The 14,890-nt window shown below is 40.6% G+C and overlaps 1 protein-coding gene and 1 long non-coding RNA gene across 4 annotated transcripts in view; one reads left to right on the top strand and one right to left on the bottom strand.

Annotated features, from left to right (window-relative positions):
- Positions 1–4,283, top strand: part of LOC125639167 (uncharacterized) — a 45,056-nt gene extending 40,773 nt beyond the window's left edge. For both annotated transcript variants that reach the window (XR_012668851.1, XR_007357394.2), the window contains one exon: positions 1,350–4,283. This is a non-coding gene — a long non-coding RNA (uncharacterized LOC125639167). The remainder of the gene's footprint in view (positions 1–1,349) is intronic.
- CPT1A (carnitine palmitoyltransferase 1A) overlaps positions 1–14,890 on the bottom strand; it is a 70,062-nt gene that overhangs the window by 38,839 nt on the left and 16,333 nt on the right. For both annotated transcript variants that reach the window (XM_048855763.2, XM_048855764.2), the window contains 3 exons: positions 6,912–7,066; positions 4,439–4,578; positions 1,976–2,147 (listed from right to left, as the gene is read on the bottom strand). In XM_048855763.2, the coding sequence (XP_048711720.1) occupies positions 1,976–2,147; positions 4,439–4,578; positions 6,912–7,052 (453 nt within the window). In that variant the 5' untranslated portion in view covers positions 7,053–7,066. Of the gene's footprint in view, positions 1–1,975; positions 2,148–4,438; positions 4,579–6,911; positions 7,067–14,890 lie in introns of those variants that run through there.

Raw genomic sequence — 14,890 nt, 5'->3', positions numbered from 1 at the left:
GAGAGATAATAAAGACGTAAAAAGCTATGAAGGTCAGAAATGTTTATGAGGGAAGTAATACCATCACTACCACTGGAAATTAGTAAACCAGCTATGTTAGATATCAGAAAAAACTTCTGAGGGACTTTGTAGTTCCAAAAGAGAATACCAACTAACTAGTTCTGATTTGTCAGTCTTGAGAGGCAACACTGGGTTCACTCCTTTACAGAGAGAGAGAGAGACTTTTAAAACCATGAAGAGAAACAGCTTTCCAACAGTACCCAGAAATATAATGCAAGCAGCAAGACGTGATAATTAGCATTACAGTTCACACTGCTCAAGCTTAGCATTATAAGGGAAGATTAACAGCTTAAAATATCCATTTAGTAGGACATGCTGAAAACTCCGCCAGTGACAATGACAAGCAATTCTGACAGAGTGCACTGTGCCTTACCATTCAGCACCTGCACTGTACAAATTCATATCAGCAGGCTCTCAATACCATATCTGGGGGAACTATAAAAAAATTCATTTAAAACAGATACATATTCACCTTAGAACTATTTTAACATATCATTCTACAGGCCTACTGAACATCCTCCATAACACAGCCACTACATGTTAATCCCACACTGTAGTAAACTTGGAGGATGCGGTGAATAAGGGGTATCATCACGTGTATTTTAATCGGACTCTCGCACTTTTTTTTTTAATACAACCAAGCGCAAAACAAGGTAAGTATTTTTGTTGACATAACTGAGTGTGATTAACAGCAAATCCCCTCCCCAAAAAGCATTCACCTGCATGCAACCAGATCTCTCTAAACACATCATTTGAGGCATATGATAGCTTCTTAAATAGATTCTTTTCCACAGAGTCATGATCAGTACTGGAAAACAGAACTCAGATCTTATCGTGGGTTTGACACTGGGCTTCTTTTGCTATCTTGGGTGAATCATTAGGTGTCTCTGCCTCAGTTCCCCCCATATCTGTAAAATGGGTAAAAAAACACCTAACCTCACAAAGCATTTTGTGCTTTTGTGTTTTCAACATGCTTTGAACATAAAAGTGCTAAATACTTTGAAAAGATGATGTTTTATTTCAATGCAAAATAAAGTTCAAAACAAACACATTTACTGTAGACCAAAATAGCTATAGAAAACTGTACGTTTACCATAAAATGGCTAACGGCCCATACGTTCAACTATCTGGAAATCAATTTGAGAGAAAAGTAAATGAAATGAAACCAAACATCAATAAAAAGGTGGATCATAGGGGAACAGTAAAAGGGAGCTTTATTGTTTTAGACTGCTTAACAGGTTTTATCTTCTGTGTTGCTGTTCCTTAGCATCTCTTTCTCTATTCATCAGGCACATCCCTGGTCTTTCAAACGTTGCAGTTGTTTTGGGTCAAGAGCATCCAAGTTCTACCCAGCTGAAAGACCATGTTGCCAGGACCCAGAGAGCTGTAACTATTTTACTTTAAATGGAGTAGATTACAGTGCTTCTCAACTATAACAGATGTCACACTGCAGGGACTACAATCCCCAAAATTCGGTGCTCCATCCTGCACTAAGCAATTAGCTCAGATCATTCTGTAGAAGATGCAGCATTGCATGCTGGGACCTGTAATCTCTGAGTTGTACTTCCCTACTAAAGAAGAGGTGGCTGTAGGCAATATATTTGATCCCCCGCTTTGGGTGAATAGGCAAATTATACAAGTGCTCTTCCTTCTCCAAGGACTACCTGAACAGTTTCACCAACAACCCGGGTGCCAAGTGGATGACAGCAACCAAAGACACTGGGAGAGAAAACAGCACTGTACAAGGACATTCCAATGCATACCAAACATTATGAATGAATGAGACAAAGAAAACTGAAAAATAACTAAAGAGCTGGCTTCTAAGAGCTTAATGACACACAAAACACAATCAAATGATATTTAAGATATCCTATCAGTGCCACAATTAAAACAGAAACAGACAAAATTTCCTTACCATCCAAATCCTGGTTGCTGTGGAAAGTTTGCCATGTTCAGCAAAAATCCATCCATGATAAGAAAGCAGCATCTTCAGTGAGTATCGCATTGTCATAATAAGGGCTACCCACAGCCCAGTGCCAAAAAGCATCCCACTCACAATGTTCTGCGTTTGGTTGGACATATAACCACTATTTAAAATAAAAGTCAGTGTATGTCAATTAATGTCAGAAGAGGTAAAACAAACAACAAAAGTGATAACATGAGCCCTGCTTGTTCCCAGTGACTAGCTACATCAAGCTCTATATAGAGGTCCTATAGCTAACCTTTCACCAACAAATTTCTGGGAGAATTAGAGGGTTCTTTGATCCATTAAAGTCATTCTCCATTGTATGGCGGTGAATTCCTCTGGCACAGGCAAACTGTATTGGGATAGTTCTGCCACCTCCTTTGCCAACAACCCCACATAAGAGCAGTTGTGTGCACACATGTAAGGGGTATTCTGGAGGCAGGGGATGATTAGGATGGGGAGGAATAAGGTGTGTGCGCAGAAGCTCCAATATGCCTAATTCCTCACTGGTGTAAGTCCTAGGCTTCATCATAGGGTTGACCTTGAGCAACAGAAATTGGGGTAAAAGATGTTAACCTGCATTTACACAAAGGAAACTACGGTGGTTAAATCTTTTACTAATCTAGGCAAACTCAAAGAGGAGAGTGGCTGAATGGCAAAGGGAAGTTTCTCACTCCATACAAGTGATGCTTCCTGCTCAGAGGTGAGACACACTGGAGGGTGCTGTGATGCAACTTGTACTTCTGCTGCCAATACAGTACCTAGAGTGTGGATAAACTGACTTCACCTTTTGAGGCCATTGCCAAGCTAGTCTCTTTCCACATGCTAAGTCCACTTTTTTCAATTGAGAGAGATAAAAAGTATGGATCAAAATTTTCTCTGGGGCATCAATTCTCCAAACAAAATCATAAATCCTTAAAAATGACTATTAAAAAGGGAGCTTAAATATTAAAGTATTAGTAGCATCTTTTCCTACACACTTCCTCTCATCCTGCTGTAGGAATAGAGAAGAGAAGAGGATAAATTCTATTCTCATTCACCCTGGATTTACACTTGTAAATCACTAGAAAAGGTCCAACATGATTTAACATAATTCACCCAGATTCCTCAGTGATTGCATACACAAAATATGCAGAAAAGTGTGTTAAAATGGTAGTAACTGACAGAAAGGTAGCACTAACTGATTTGACCTACTAGCCTTATAACTCTATAAGAGAACAAATTCCTTCCTTCAGTCACAAGAACAAAAGAGTTTGTGGTTTCATCCTTGCTCATTTGTGCACATCAGAAAACTACCACATACTCTGCCACTACTAAGAAAGGCCCAGAGCCAGAAGAGAAGTATGTTGCAAGTCAGGATTGTGTGGGTCCCATCCTGCACAAGACTAACTTAGCAGAAGACGCTGTAGAAAGCTTGCCTCATGTCTACCAGTGCTTTGCTTGGCTGTGGTCTGTACTATTCCTCCTCGGACAAGGAACGTTGGGGGTGAAAAATACCACAGAAAAGACGTTAGTGTTTATATCTTGTGTGTGTTGAATATATGTCGAATTCATAAAACAATATGCCCATCCAAGCTTGGCACGATAAGAATTCTTTTCTTTAAATATATAGTGTCAAAAGTGCAGTTTATCATACACATACTCCCAACCACATTTGAAACACTTGGTGGTCTTCTGAAAATACTAACTGAAGTTATATCTCCAATCCAGCTAGTGACATACACGCAATAGCTTTCTAAAGCAATAAAGGATAAGAGGCCTAAACTCATGCTCAAAAGCTTCTGCATGACGTTGGAGGACTGAGCTTACAGTATTTACTGATGCTTCCAAATAGCTCTGGCTACGAGTAGCCTAATACTTACATAGCTGAACAAGCCAAAGAAGGTTTAAATCAATTTCTACAATATAAACAGAATCATGGCAACATTTTGTAGTCAACTGCACTTCATACCTAAACAGAGACATGGATATAGTGTCCTGATACACAGGTCAGTCTGCAGGTGAAACATCCCACTGAGAAATCTTCACTTACTTTTTTATTTTCTTAAAATTGTGAATGAACCTAGCACTCAGAGGTACGTTGCCTAAGCCAGGCACACTGTAGGGCAGGGTTGTACAAGATTCCTCTTTACAGGTTCTGTTAACGTACTTCAGTCCTGTCCACAACACCTGTGCTGTCTGTTCTCGTCGGATGAAATGCTATCAGTTGTACTCCTCAGATAATACTCATGCTAATAAAATGAGTGGTAATATCAAATGGTGACTTGCACATTATGATAATTTAGTTCTTCAATTTAAAACTCGGTATGTGAAAGTCTATTAGATTAGACATCTGTCTGACAAGAGAAATGCTGGTTTGCATAAAAAAACCTGATTCACTCACTCAGAGGAAACAGGTACTAGTTTACTTACGTTGTATCCAGGGTCCGGTTGATTTTAGCTATTATTCCTAAAGAAGGATCAATTCTGGCATACATTGTTGACATCACCCCCACTACTACAATAAACCAACTGGATGGGCTAGCAGGATACACGCCTGTGATAATTCCATTCTGGAAAAACAGAATCCCTTACTTAGCCTTCCCATATGAAAGTCATTTATTTCACAATACAAAAAAAAAATTCTTAATGATACAAACAGCTTTTAAGAGGACGCTAACATTAGTATCCAATATTTTTCTTTCAAATACACATCTAACTCAGAACAAGAAGATGGACACAGATGAGATGACTAGATTGGGAGGAAGAAGAAATTGCGGTTCAGAAGCTGTTATATCAAGATGATGCATGAAATGAGCTTAGAGACTCTCAGTTATATATCAAATATACATACATTTGCCCTCCCAAACGGCAAGTCTTGTGCAAGCGTGAAGCAGTGCCAGCAGGGGCCGCGCTTTGCACTGGGGAAGACTGCTAAAGAGAGGCTGAAATGAATGGACCTCTTTAGCAGAAGTAACTCTTTAATGGAATATCCACTACATCTGAAACTGGCCTCTCTAAAACAAATGCTCAGTGAGGCAGCAACAGTTTATCAATTTGGATTCTAAAAACACAGCTAAGTTTTCTATATAATTAAAAAACCGTTCTCTTCACACAGTTGTATAAGAATCCCAAGTATACTTTTATATTTATAATAAAACTATTTTAAAAAGTAATTTCAATATTTCACATACAGTTATGTCAGACTACAATCTGTCAATACTAATAGTAATAATGCATAAATAAGCATAATGTAAAAACAGACATTCGGAAAAAAGCTCACTGAATTCACAGCAATCTAGACCCCAATATTTAGAATTTAATGTAAAACCCAGATTTGACTTAAGTGTTCCATGCATCGGAGAGCCACTATCTATTTCTTAGTTTAATTTACTAGAATACATGTATGTAACATCAGAATCTTCAAAAGTCACCATGTTTTCATGAATATTTGTTTTGATGACTTGGAAACTTACTTTTAACAGAAAGTATGCACAATCAGGGTTTTACTGTAAATTCTTATGTATGTGAATAATTTAGACAGGGGAATAATTCAGTGAGACTTCTCTGTAAGTAATGAGAAGCATACATGTTTGGAAGACTGGGGCCTAGAAGAGCCAAAATTTTGTTTAACCAAGAGTGACAAATTTTTCTCAATCTGAAATGATTACCTACTCTAATTTAAACACTATGTTAGTTCACTCCTGGTCTTCTCATTAACAATATGATCACCAAATGTAACAACCCATGTTATGCTACTTCTGGGTTTTGGGATTTGGACTATTGTTAACTGAAGAGCGAAGGAAGAACCCTACCATCAGATTTATTTAATTTTACTCCTGGGGGAATTCTGCACCACTGTGCAATGCAGAATTTGCACAGAATTAATGTTCTGTGCAGAATTTCATTTCCCAAAGCAGAATGGTGCTGCAGAGCTGCTGGCCACCATTAGGGACTGCTGGAGCCAGCAGAGCCCAGCTCTCCAGCTCACAAATACAGGACACTGCCAGGGGGAAGGAGGAAGGAAAGGCGGTGCTGGAAGGTTCCCAGCAGCTGCGGTTCCCAGCACATCCTGAAGGAAGGAGGCATCGTCCAGGAAACTCTGTACAAGCCTGGGACTCAACATCAGGCTGTTTCTCTCTCTGGATCCCTGGACGGGAAAGGGGGGTGGGTGTCTGGGCTGCAGGGGGGTGGGGGGGGGCAATCATGGAGCTCTGCTCTGGAGGGTACAGGTGTCTGGGCTGGGGTACGCCATGCAGCTGGGCTCTGGGAAGTAGAGGGTGTGGGTGTCTGAGACCAGAGGGGCAGAGTTAACCCCCAAGATGTGCCCAGTTGGCACACGTGACACACCCAGACTGAGGTGCCCAACAAAAGCATAACAGAGAAACAGGAACTGGGTTGTCGTAGGGTTTCATTAACTCTACCTCTGAGGGAATCTCTTTTGTCGTCTGTATTGGTACAGACATACTTGCTGACAGGTATTTGAAATAAATTACCAAAATAATTGAAACTCGTGTGATTATGTAGTGTTATATAGACAAATAAAATACAGAGAATTTTAAATTTTTGGCACGGAATTCCCTTAGGAGTAAAATTTAGAACAGCACCTGGGCCTCATACATAAAAGGGCAATAAAAATGCCTCAATGTTAGCCCTCATATAGCTATTTTACTGTTTCCACAAAATATCACTCAGTGCTAAATTCTTCAGCATAACTCAATGTTTGCACTTACAACTGAGAACAAAATCAGCCTGTTAGAATAAAAAGACTGATTAAATCAGGATGAATGATTATCATTTTCCATAGCTACATCAATATTTAGTTCTACTCACGCAAAATCCAAGCAAGTTTTAAAAATACCAAATAGATTTTGATTATGCATTCAAATCTACAGGAACTCATTACCTTGAATCTCATGAACTTCTTTTTCCAGGAATGGAGACCAGAAAGATAGATCTGTCTGAGAGCCTCATGGCTCATTCGCAGGTCGATCCCATCTGGAGTTACTGTAAATTGAAATGCTACTGCTTGATGGGCTTCTGCCATTTTCAGAAAGTGTTCTGCCAAAAGAAAAAAGTTAAAACAAATCTGATTTTACTATCGCAGAGGAACTATTGGTCCAGAAGCTACTCCATTTCCAGTGAAACATCCCTGGCTTGCTCAATTTCACAATGTTTTTGGGAGATATCATGAAGTGGGCTGCAATTATGTGCAGTACGACCCAATTCCATATGGCCTATTTCAGACAGATGGCCTGTGCAATAGAGGAAATCTCAGTAGATGATCTAATGTTCCCTTTCTGGCCTTAATTTATGAGCCTATAAATAGGAGTCTTATCTTCTCCCAATTATATTAGGTTTTTCCACTGGTAAAATGAACCAAATGGTGTGTATATCTGCAGAATGGAGGTAGCGTATGTTTGCACTGCAATTAAAAACAGGTGGCTGGCCCGTGCCAGCTGACTCGGGTCAAAGGACTTGTGCTAAGGGGCTGTTTAATTGAGGTGTACATGTTTGGTGCCAGGTGCTAGGACCCTGAGAGATGGGAGAGTCCCAGAGCTTGGGCTGCAGCCCAAGCCTGAACATCTACACTGCAGTTAAACAGTCCATTAGCCTGATTCCCACGACCTCAAGTCAGCTGGCTCGTGCCAACTGCAGGTGTCTAATTGTATATATACCCTTAGAATACAGGTGGAACAGCATAATGGGTTAATCAAATTATATTCAGAAAATAGTATAGAGCAAGCAGTAAGAAACTTTTCTCTGTTTAACTATATACAGAGATACAGTGTTAGCTCTTTCAGGTGCTTAGAACAGAAAGGTACTTAGAACATTCACCTCAACTGGCAGAACCCTCCACACAGATCTGACTTTATAGAGAAAACAAATTTGCAGCCAAATCATAAACTAAAGACCCTCTCCCCCATTTTTTTTCCTATATCCTACAAAACTCATTATTGAGAACTCCAGAAACTAGAATATTTTAACATTCAGTGTCATATTTTCAGCAGGAGTTAGTCATGTGAATTCATCAGCACATTAATGAGTGCAATGCGGTTAAAGCTATCTGAGCAATCCTTATTTCTTATTCTAAAGAAGACTCCTTAAGCATTACAAGATAGAAGGTAGAAATCGTTAGACTAAAAAGAGTAGACAGTATGGGCTGATTTATGGTTGAACAGGTTGAGGACCACTAGGCTAGTGCATGAGAATCTCAAAGTGAAATCAACTATGCTTTTTCCATTATCTAAGCTAAGAGATTTACAACCAGTAAATCAAACAGCATCAACAGTGAAAGATATATTCATTTTAAAAGATTTTAGTTTTAATATAAAGGGATTAGGTAATAAACATTTTTAATCTGAATGTCTCAAATACACAGACACATTAGCTCCCATGGAAAAAATAACCTAGCCTCTCCAAAAGCTCAGATTTAAGAAAAAAAGTGATGCAATGAGAATCACTTCATCAGTATGAGCCCTGAAAACAAGGAGTGTCTGTTGCTTAGATTACTACACCCCTAGAGACCTGGAAAATCTCATGGCAATAGTTTTCCTTCACCAACAGCATTTTCCCCAGGAATTGAAAAAGGGGAGGGGGGGCGCATTTGAATATGCGGGGCGGGGGGGAGAGGGTGATAGCTGACATGGGGTGCGACCATAGGGCGAAAGTGGGCTGTATGGCACGATAATAAAAACTGAAAAATATTTCACGACCATTTTTATTAGATTTAACTCATGTTTCAAAATCATCACACAAATTAAAGTTAGCTACTCAAGCCTACTATGAAGCACTACATCTACATCTTTCTTGGTTTCTTGTTGTAATTTGAACTTCTCAAATGCAGTGCGTTCATCTTTGGTGGCTTCTCATGTGTCTGGTATTTCGGTCCTTCATGATATGCTCATGATTAGGCAGAAGGTGCCTCTTTTCAGAGCACAAAATTCTACTCAATGAGGAAAAAGAATGCTCAACTATAGCTGTTGTGACTGGGAGTAGCAAGAGATGAATTCCTACTTCTTTCATCACAGGAAACGTAGCAAACAGATTGGGTCAAACCACTAGTGATGATAAAGAAGAAGTTGAAATCAAATCTTCATTCGTTTGTTGTATGATATTCCACTCTGTGTTCAAATTCTCTGTTCTGTCCTGATCACATAGCAGCCCCATTGGTGGTACTGCCTCACTCCACTCAACTGTTGGTGTTTTATAAGACAGGCATCTGTAAAAGCTAGACAGAGATTTAGTAGAATCCAGAAGTTGCTGTTGTAGATTTGTAAGAATCAAGTCTGTGTACTTCTTCAGCTGGCTTAACAAACACTTCTTGTCCTCTTTACTGAAGTAGGCAATATAAATGCCTTAGTCAGTCAACTTCTGAACTGCAGTCTTTGCTTCTTACAGTATGTTTTCAATGACTCTCTCTCCGATTTATATAAGTGTAGCTTCTATTGCTGCACAAAGATCTACTACTGTTGCACCAGATGCCTGGATGGCCTTATTTAATAACTCAAGTGCTTTCAACAGTAGACTTATGAGAGAGAATAGCAATAGCCTTCTCTGAACTTAGTAACAAAAGTGGTTAACCAGCCTCACTACTTCGATCCGTCCCATCTTGGTAGATGCTTTCCAAAGTCAATAATAATGGTTGCAGTAATTTTAAGACAACAGCCAAAGATTGCTCATTAGAAAGCCAGCAGGTTCTCTCAGGTTGGACTCATTCGAACTTCAGTCCTAGTGTATCTTCTATTTTTTCCAAGACGTTCAGTCCTTTTGGACTCTTGCTGGAAAAAAAAAACATATAACACACATTAAATGTATGGCTTTTTTTAATGGCTTTTGAAGATTCTGCATCTTGACTAGTGTCAGTTGGAATAGATGGCCTCTGCTGTGTGTACAGGAGAGATTAGGATTACACTTTTCTCTGAGCAAAGCTTGTACTCCACTATGTCTTCCAGAGAAGTTTGCAGCTCCATCAAATGCACAAGCAGCCATCTGTTTGGGGTTCAGTTTACAAGCATTTAACTCTTCTAAGATGTGGGTTGTCACAGATACAGCCGATATGCCTTCTATAACCTGAACATCTAGAAATGCATCTACTGGCCTACCACTGACACCAAGATAACGTACGCAATGACTTAATACTTAACGCCCATCATCGGCCGTGTGTGCACATTTTCTGAATGCGGTGAGAGAGTTCTTCACTTTTTCAACTGCTGAGTCTTTCACTGTTGCACCACATGCTTCTAATCAGCCAGTTGAGTTTCTTGAAGAAAGATAGCGAGCATTTGCTGGTGTTAGTCAGAATCAATGTCCAACTTCAGAATTAACAAGTGACGATGCACTTAACATTGGTCCCCAGTTTGTAGTGTGTGGTATCTCTTGCTTAAATAGGAAGTATGATGAGACAGCCATGTTTGTTTGCATAAACTGTGTTGTCTCTCCAGCATTCTTAACAGCCTCATTAAGTACTTCTAAATTGGCTTTGACAGTGACTGGTTTATAAGGTTTTCTGCATGTCTATGAAGTCCAGAGGCTTGGTATTTTGCAGTCTTTTCACATAGGTTGTCAGCATTGGTTTGCTGATCAGTCTGGCAAACCAAGCTCCTCCACTTTTACTATATAAATCCATGGTATGCCAACATCTTGAATACTGTGTCCAGTTCTGGTCGCCCCATTTCAAAATAGAGGTATTGGAGTTGGAAAAGTCACAGATAAAGGCAACTAAAATGACTAGGGATATGGAACAGCTTCCACATGAGGAGAGATTAATAAGATTGGGACTTTTCAGCTTGGAAAAGAGACAACCAAGAGGGGATATGATAGAGGTCAATAAAATCTTGACTGATGAGAAAATGAGTAAGGAAATATTATTTGCTACTTCACATAACTTAAGAACTAGGGGTCACCCAATGAAATTAATAGGCAGCAGGTTTAAAACAAACAAAAGGAAGTATTTCTTCATACAGCACACAGTCAACCCATGGAACTTTTTGCCAGGGGATGTTGTGAAGGCCAAAACTATAACAGGGTTCAAAAAAAGAACTAGATACATTCATGGAGGATAGGTCCATCAAAGGCTATTAGCAGGATGGGTAGGGATGCAACACCATGCTCTGAGTGTCCCTAGCCTCTGTTCTCCAGAAGCTGAGAGTGGAACACAGAGGATGGATCACTTGATAATTGCTCTATTCTTTTCATTCCCTTTGAAGCACTTAGCATTGGCCAATGTCAAAAGACAGGATACTGGGCCAATGGTCTGACCCAGTATGGTCGTTCTTATGTAAAAAGTAATTATAATATAATAAGAATGTTTTGTACAGAAACTTCCCAAGATAATGGCCTCTCGAGATAGCGACAATGTGAGATAATAACCTTGACAAATAATGCATTTTAAAAATCTTGGCCGACTAGAAAATGTATATTAATATAAGTTTCCCTAGTCACAAATCTAGCATTCTGGAGCAAAAGTCACTAAAACATAGTCCAACAAACAAATGTTCCTTTAACGTACCCCTCCCTACTCCCTCCGCTGCACCTCACTCATAGTTGTTGTCCTTGCAGATCCAGAGTTCAGAGATGCTTTTGCATCAGTTCATCTAGCACCTACAGGCGGGCGAGAGAGAGAAGGCACCTTGTTCATTCCTCCAGCTGCTTGCCACTCACTCCAGCTGTTGTTGTCCATCGTGCCACTGTTCATACCACCTTTCCTGTGCCGTCATCTCCTGCTGCCACCGTGACCTCTATGAGTCGGTCTCTTGAGGTTCCACCCAGCTTTCAGTGATTTCAGCTCTCAGTGGGGGGAACCTCACTGCTAGTGCAGACTGGGCAAGGTCTTCCACAGAAATGCTATCCTACAGCAGGTCTAAGCACTTAGACCAGGGATGGGCAAACTTTTTGGCCTGAGGGCCACATCTGGGTATGGAAATTGCATGGTGGCCCATGATAATTGCTCACAAAATTAGGGGTTGGGGTGCGGGAGGGTGCTCTGGGCTGGGACAGACAGGTTCAGAGGGCGGGAGAGGGAACAGGGCTGGGGCAGGGGGTCGGGGCATGGGAGGGGGTCAAAGGTGCAGGCTCCAGGTGGTGCTTACCTCAAGCAGCTTCCAGAAGCAGCAGCATGTCCGTCCCCCCCCACCCCGGCTCCTGCGGGGAGGCATGGCCAGGCCCCTCTGGATGCTGCCCTGTCTGCAGGCGCCACCCCCTGCAGCTCCCATTGGTTGCGGTTCCCAGCCAATGGGAGCTGCGGGAGCAGAGCCCCCAAGCTGCCCCTACGCATGGGAGCCGGAGAAGGGACATGCCGCTGCTTCCGGGAGCCATGCAGAGTGGGGCAAGCCCCTGACCCCGCTCATCATTAGCGGTTGGGGAGAGCTCATTCAGACCTTGCTTACAAATCATAAGTTGAAATTATTAGGTTGGGCAATATCACCAAAATGAATGCACTGACATGGTCAGGAAAAACAACAGCTGGGTGAGGAAGCTAGTCTGTGTTCATAATTTTTGTACCTGTAAAAGCATAATAGGTTTAAGTATTTTATCATACACTGTAAATGCTTTTAAAGTGTGTATTAATGTTTCGATTTCCATTCAAATTTCCAACCAATGACTAAACTGGGAACACTGCATGTAACTAGTTGACCACTGGGGAGGTACTGGGAGCGGGGTGGGGAGGGGGAGGGTGTAGGGAAATCCCCGTTCAGCAGTCCTTCACAAAGAGAGGAACTGCAGCTTCCCAAACAAAACTACTACTATTTTTTTAAAACGCACTTTCACAATGAATACTGGCTGTGTAGCAAAAAAAAGAAAAAAAAAGAAAAAAAAAAGAAGTTTCCTTGAAGCCCTTTCCTTTAGGGAAATTCTCTTCTGCTTCTCCAAAGCCAATTTAATAATCTGCTCCATGCATTCCCCTCTTCCACATTTCTGAGGCAGTCACATGTTTGTCAGTAAAGTAGGTAGAAGGGCACAGCTCAACTGAGCATGCGTTTTATTCATCAACTCGATTTGCCAACATTTAGTAACACAGATGCCACACCACTCATTCAGACCAAGAGGAAAACAATCATTCATTTTAGCTGCAGGCAAACTAGTAGTCAGCAAAATGTTTCCGTACAGTACATGCTAATAAGCCTCACCCCAAACAGTGAATCACAAAGCTAGGGTGTTTGTGACTTTCTTAGGACTCAGCAAAATCTTAGAATATTAAAAAGTTGACTGTGATTTTTTAAAAATGTCATTTTGAAACAGAACTTCATTTCCGTAAGTGTTCTTTAAAAATACATTCACATCCATACAAGCGTAAAGAAATCTTACAGTGTCCTTCCAGGAGAGAAAGATTTGCCTGTTCTACACACTCTCCTGCTTTCTATCTTACTGAAACCAGCTGTAACATCAACCAAGTTAGCCCACCAGTTCAAAACAAGGTAGTTTTAAAAAAAAAAAAACCCACACCACACGCAACCACAGTTCAGCATGCTTTTTCTCTGTTTAACAAAACAGTGAATACCAGCCCAGCTGATTTTCCCAAACAAATAATATTGCTGACCTCCCCAGCCACATCTACCTGTTAATGCTGCCCACTATGCTATCTTTGTGACTCTTTAGGACATTTATACTGCCTCGACTAAAGGTCAACTTTTAACCAGACATGCCCCTGACCCATATTCCCCTATGATTTCAGGGAACAACTGTTACACAGCCTTTCACCTTTGATGTATGCAGTGTAGTTGTAGCCATCTAGGTCCCAGGATACAAGGTGGGTGAGATAGCTTTTATTCGACCATCTTCTGTTGGTGAGAGAGATAAGCTTCCAAGCCCTGAAAAAGAGCTCTTTTTGGCTTGAAAGTTTCTCTCTCTCTCTCTCTCTCTCTCTCTCACCAACAGAAGCTGGTCCAATAAAATATACTACCTCACTCACTTTGTCTCTCTGTATCACCTTTTATGTCAGCGAACACAAAGTAAAATGTTGTGTTTAAAAAAAAATCAGGATCTCAGATCTGAAAAACAAATTATCATAAACCCACAAAGAAGGCAGTTACAGGACCCATTCATTTAATCACGTGTATAAAAAAGGCACTTGGAGTTAGGAAGTGGACATCTGAAAAATGCTATTGCACATGCTAGTGAACAAGCTCCTAGAACACAGCAGAATAACCACTATATATATATATGAATATGAAACAGCATCAGGTTCATTGTGAAAAGATTTAGTCTAACTAAAATTGTTACATACAAAAGGGTGCATTTAGCATCAGGCTCTTCTGTAGCAGAGATTTTGGGGGGGAATGTTATTGGCAGAAGGAGCCCCCTCTTCATTCATAGATCTAATGACTGTGTAGTGTGGGGGAATACAAAGGCGGCTGAAGATCACCTCCCCTGCCCGCCCTCACCCCCCCTCCCAGTTCCCTTGCCCTTAATGAGACATCCAGGCACTCCCCACCCCTGCACTCATTTTAGCCACTTGTTTTCCACCCATTTTATGACCCATCTGCTACAGAAACAGAAAACTCTATGCTTTCCCTTGCTGTAGCAAAGGCTTGCTACTTCCCCGTAGTCAAGAGGCCAAACCTTTCTGAGTCACAGTACATTTTACAACATTTAAATAGAAGAAGCCAGACATTTTAAGTAATAATAATAGCAGTAATAAGATCACAGAAGATGCAAATTAGTAAATGCAAAGCAACTGAATAAAACAGAAGTGCAGATTTCTAAGGCTACAGGGTTCAGCCATATCTCAATATCTGGTGAGTATTTCCACCACTATCACCTTCAAACCAACTTAACAATTTATGAAGTGGTCTTCATAGTATTTTAATAATATTTACATATTGTGAAATGTGTGCTCTGTACTTATAAATGCTAATTAAATGCCTGATGACAAACTAAGTACAC

This window comes from Caretta caretta, chromosome 6 (genome assembly GCF_965140235.1).
Source record: "Caretta caretta isolate rCarCar2 chromosome 6, rCarCar1.hap1, whole genome shotgun sequence".
NCBI lineage: Eukaryota > Metazoa > Chordata > Testudines > Cheloniidae > Caretta > Caretta caretta.
This window is presented reverse-complemented; position numbering and strand designations above follow the sequence as displayed.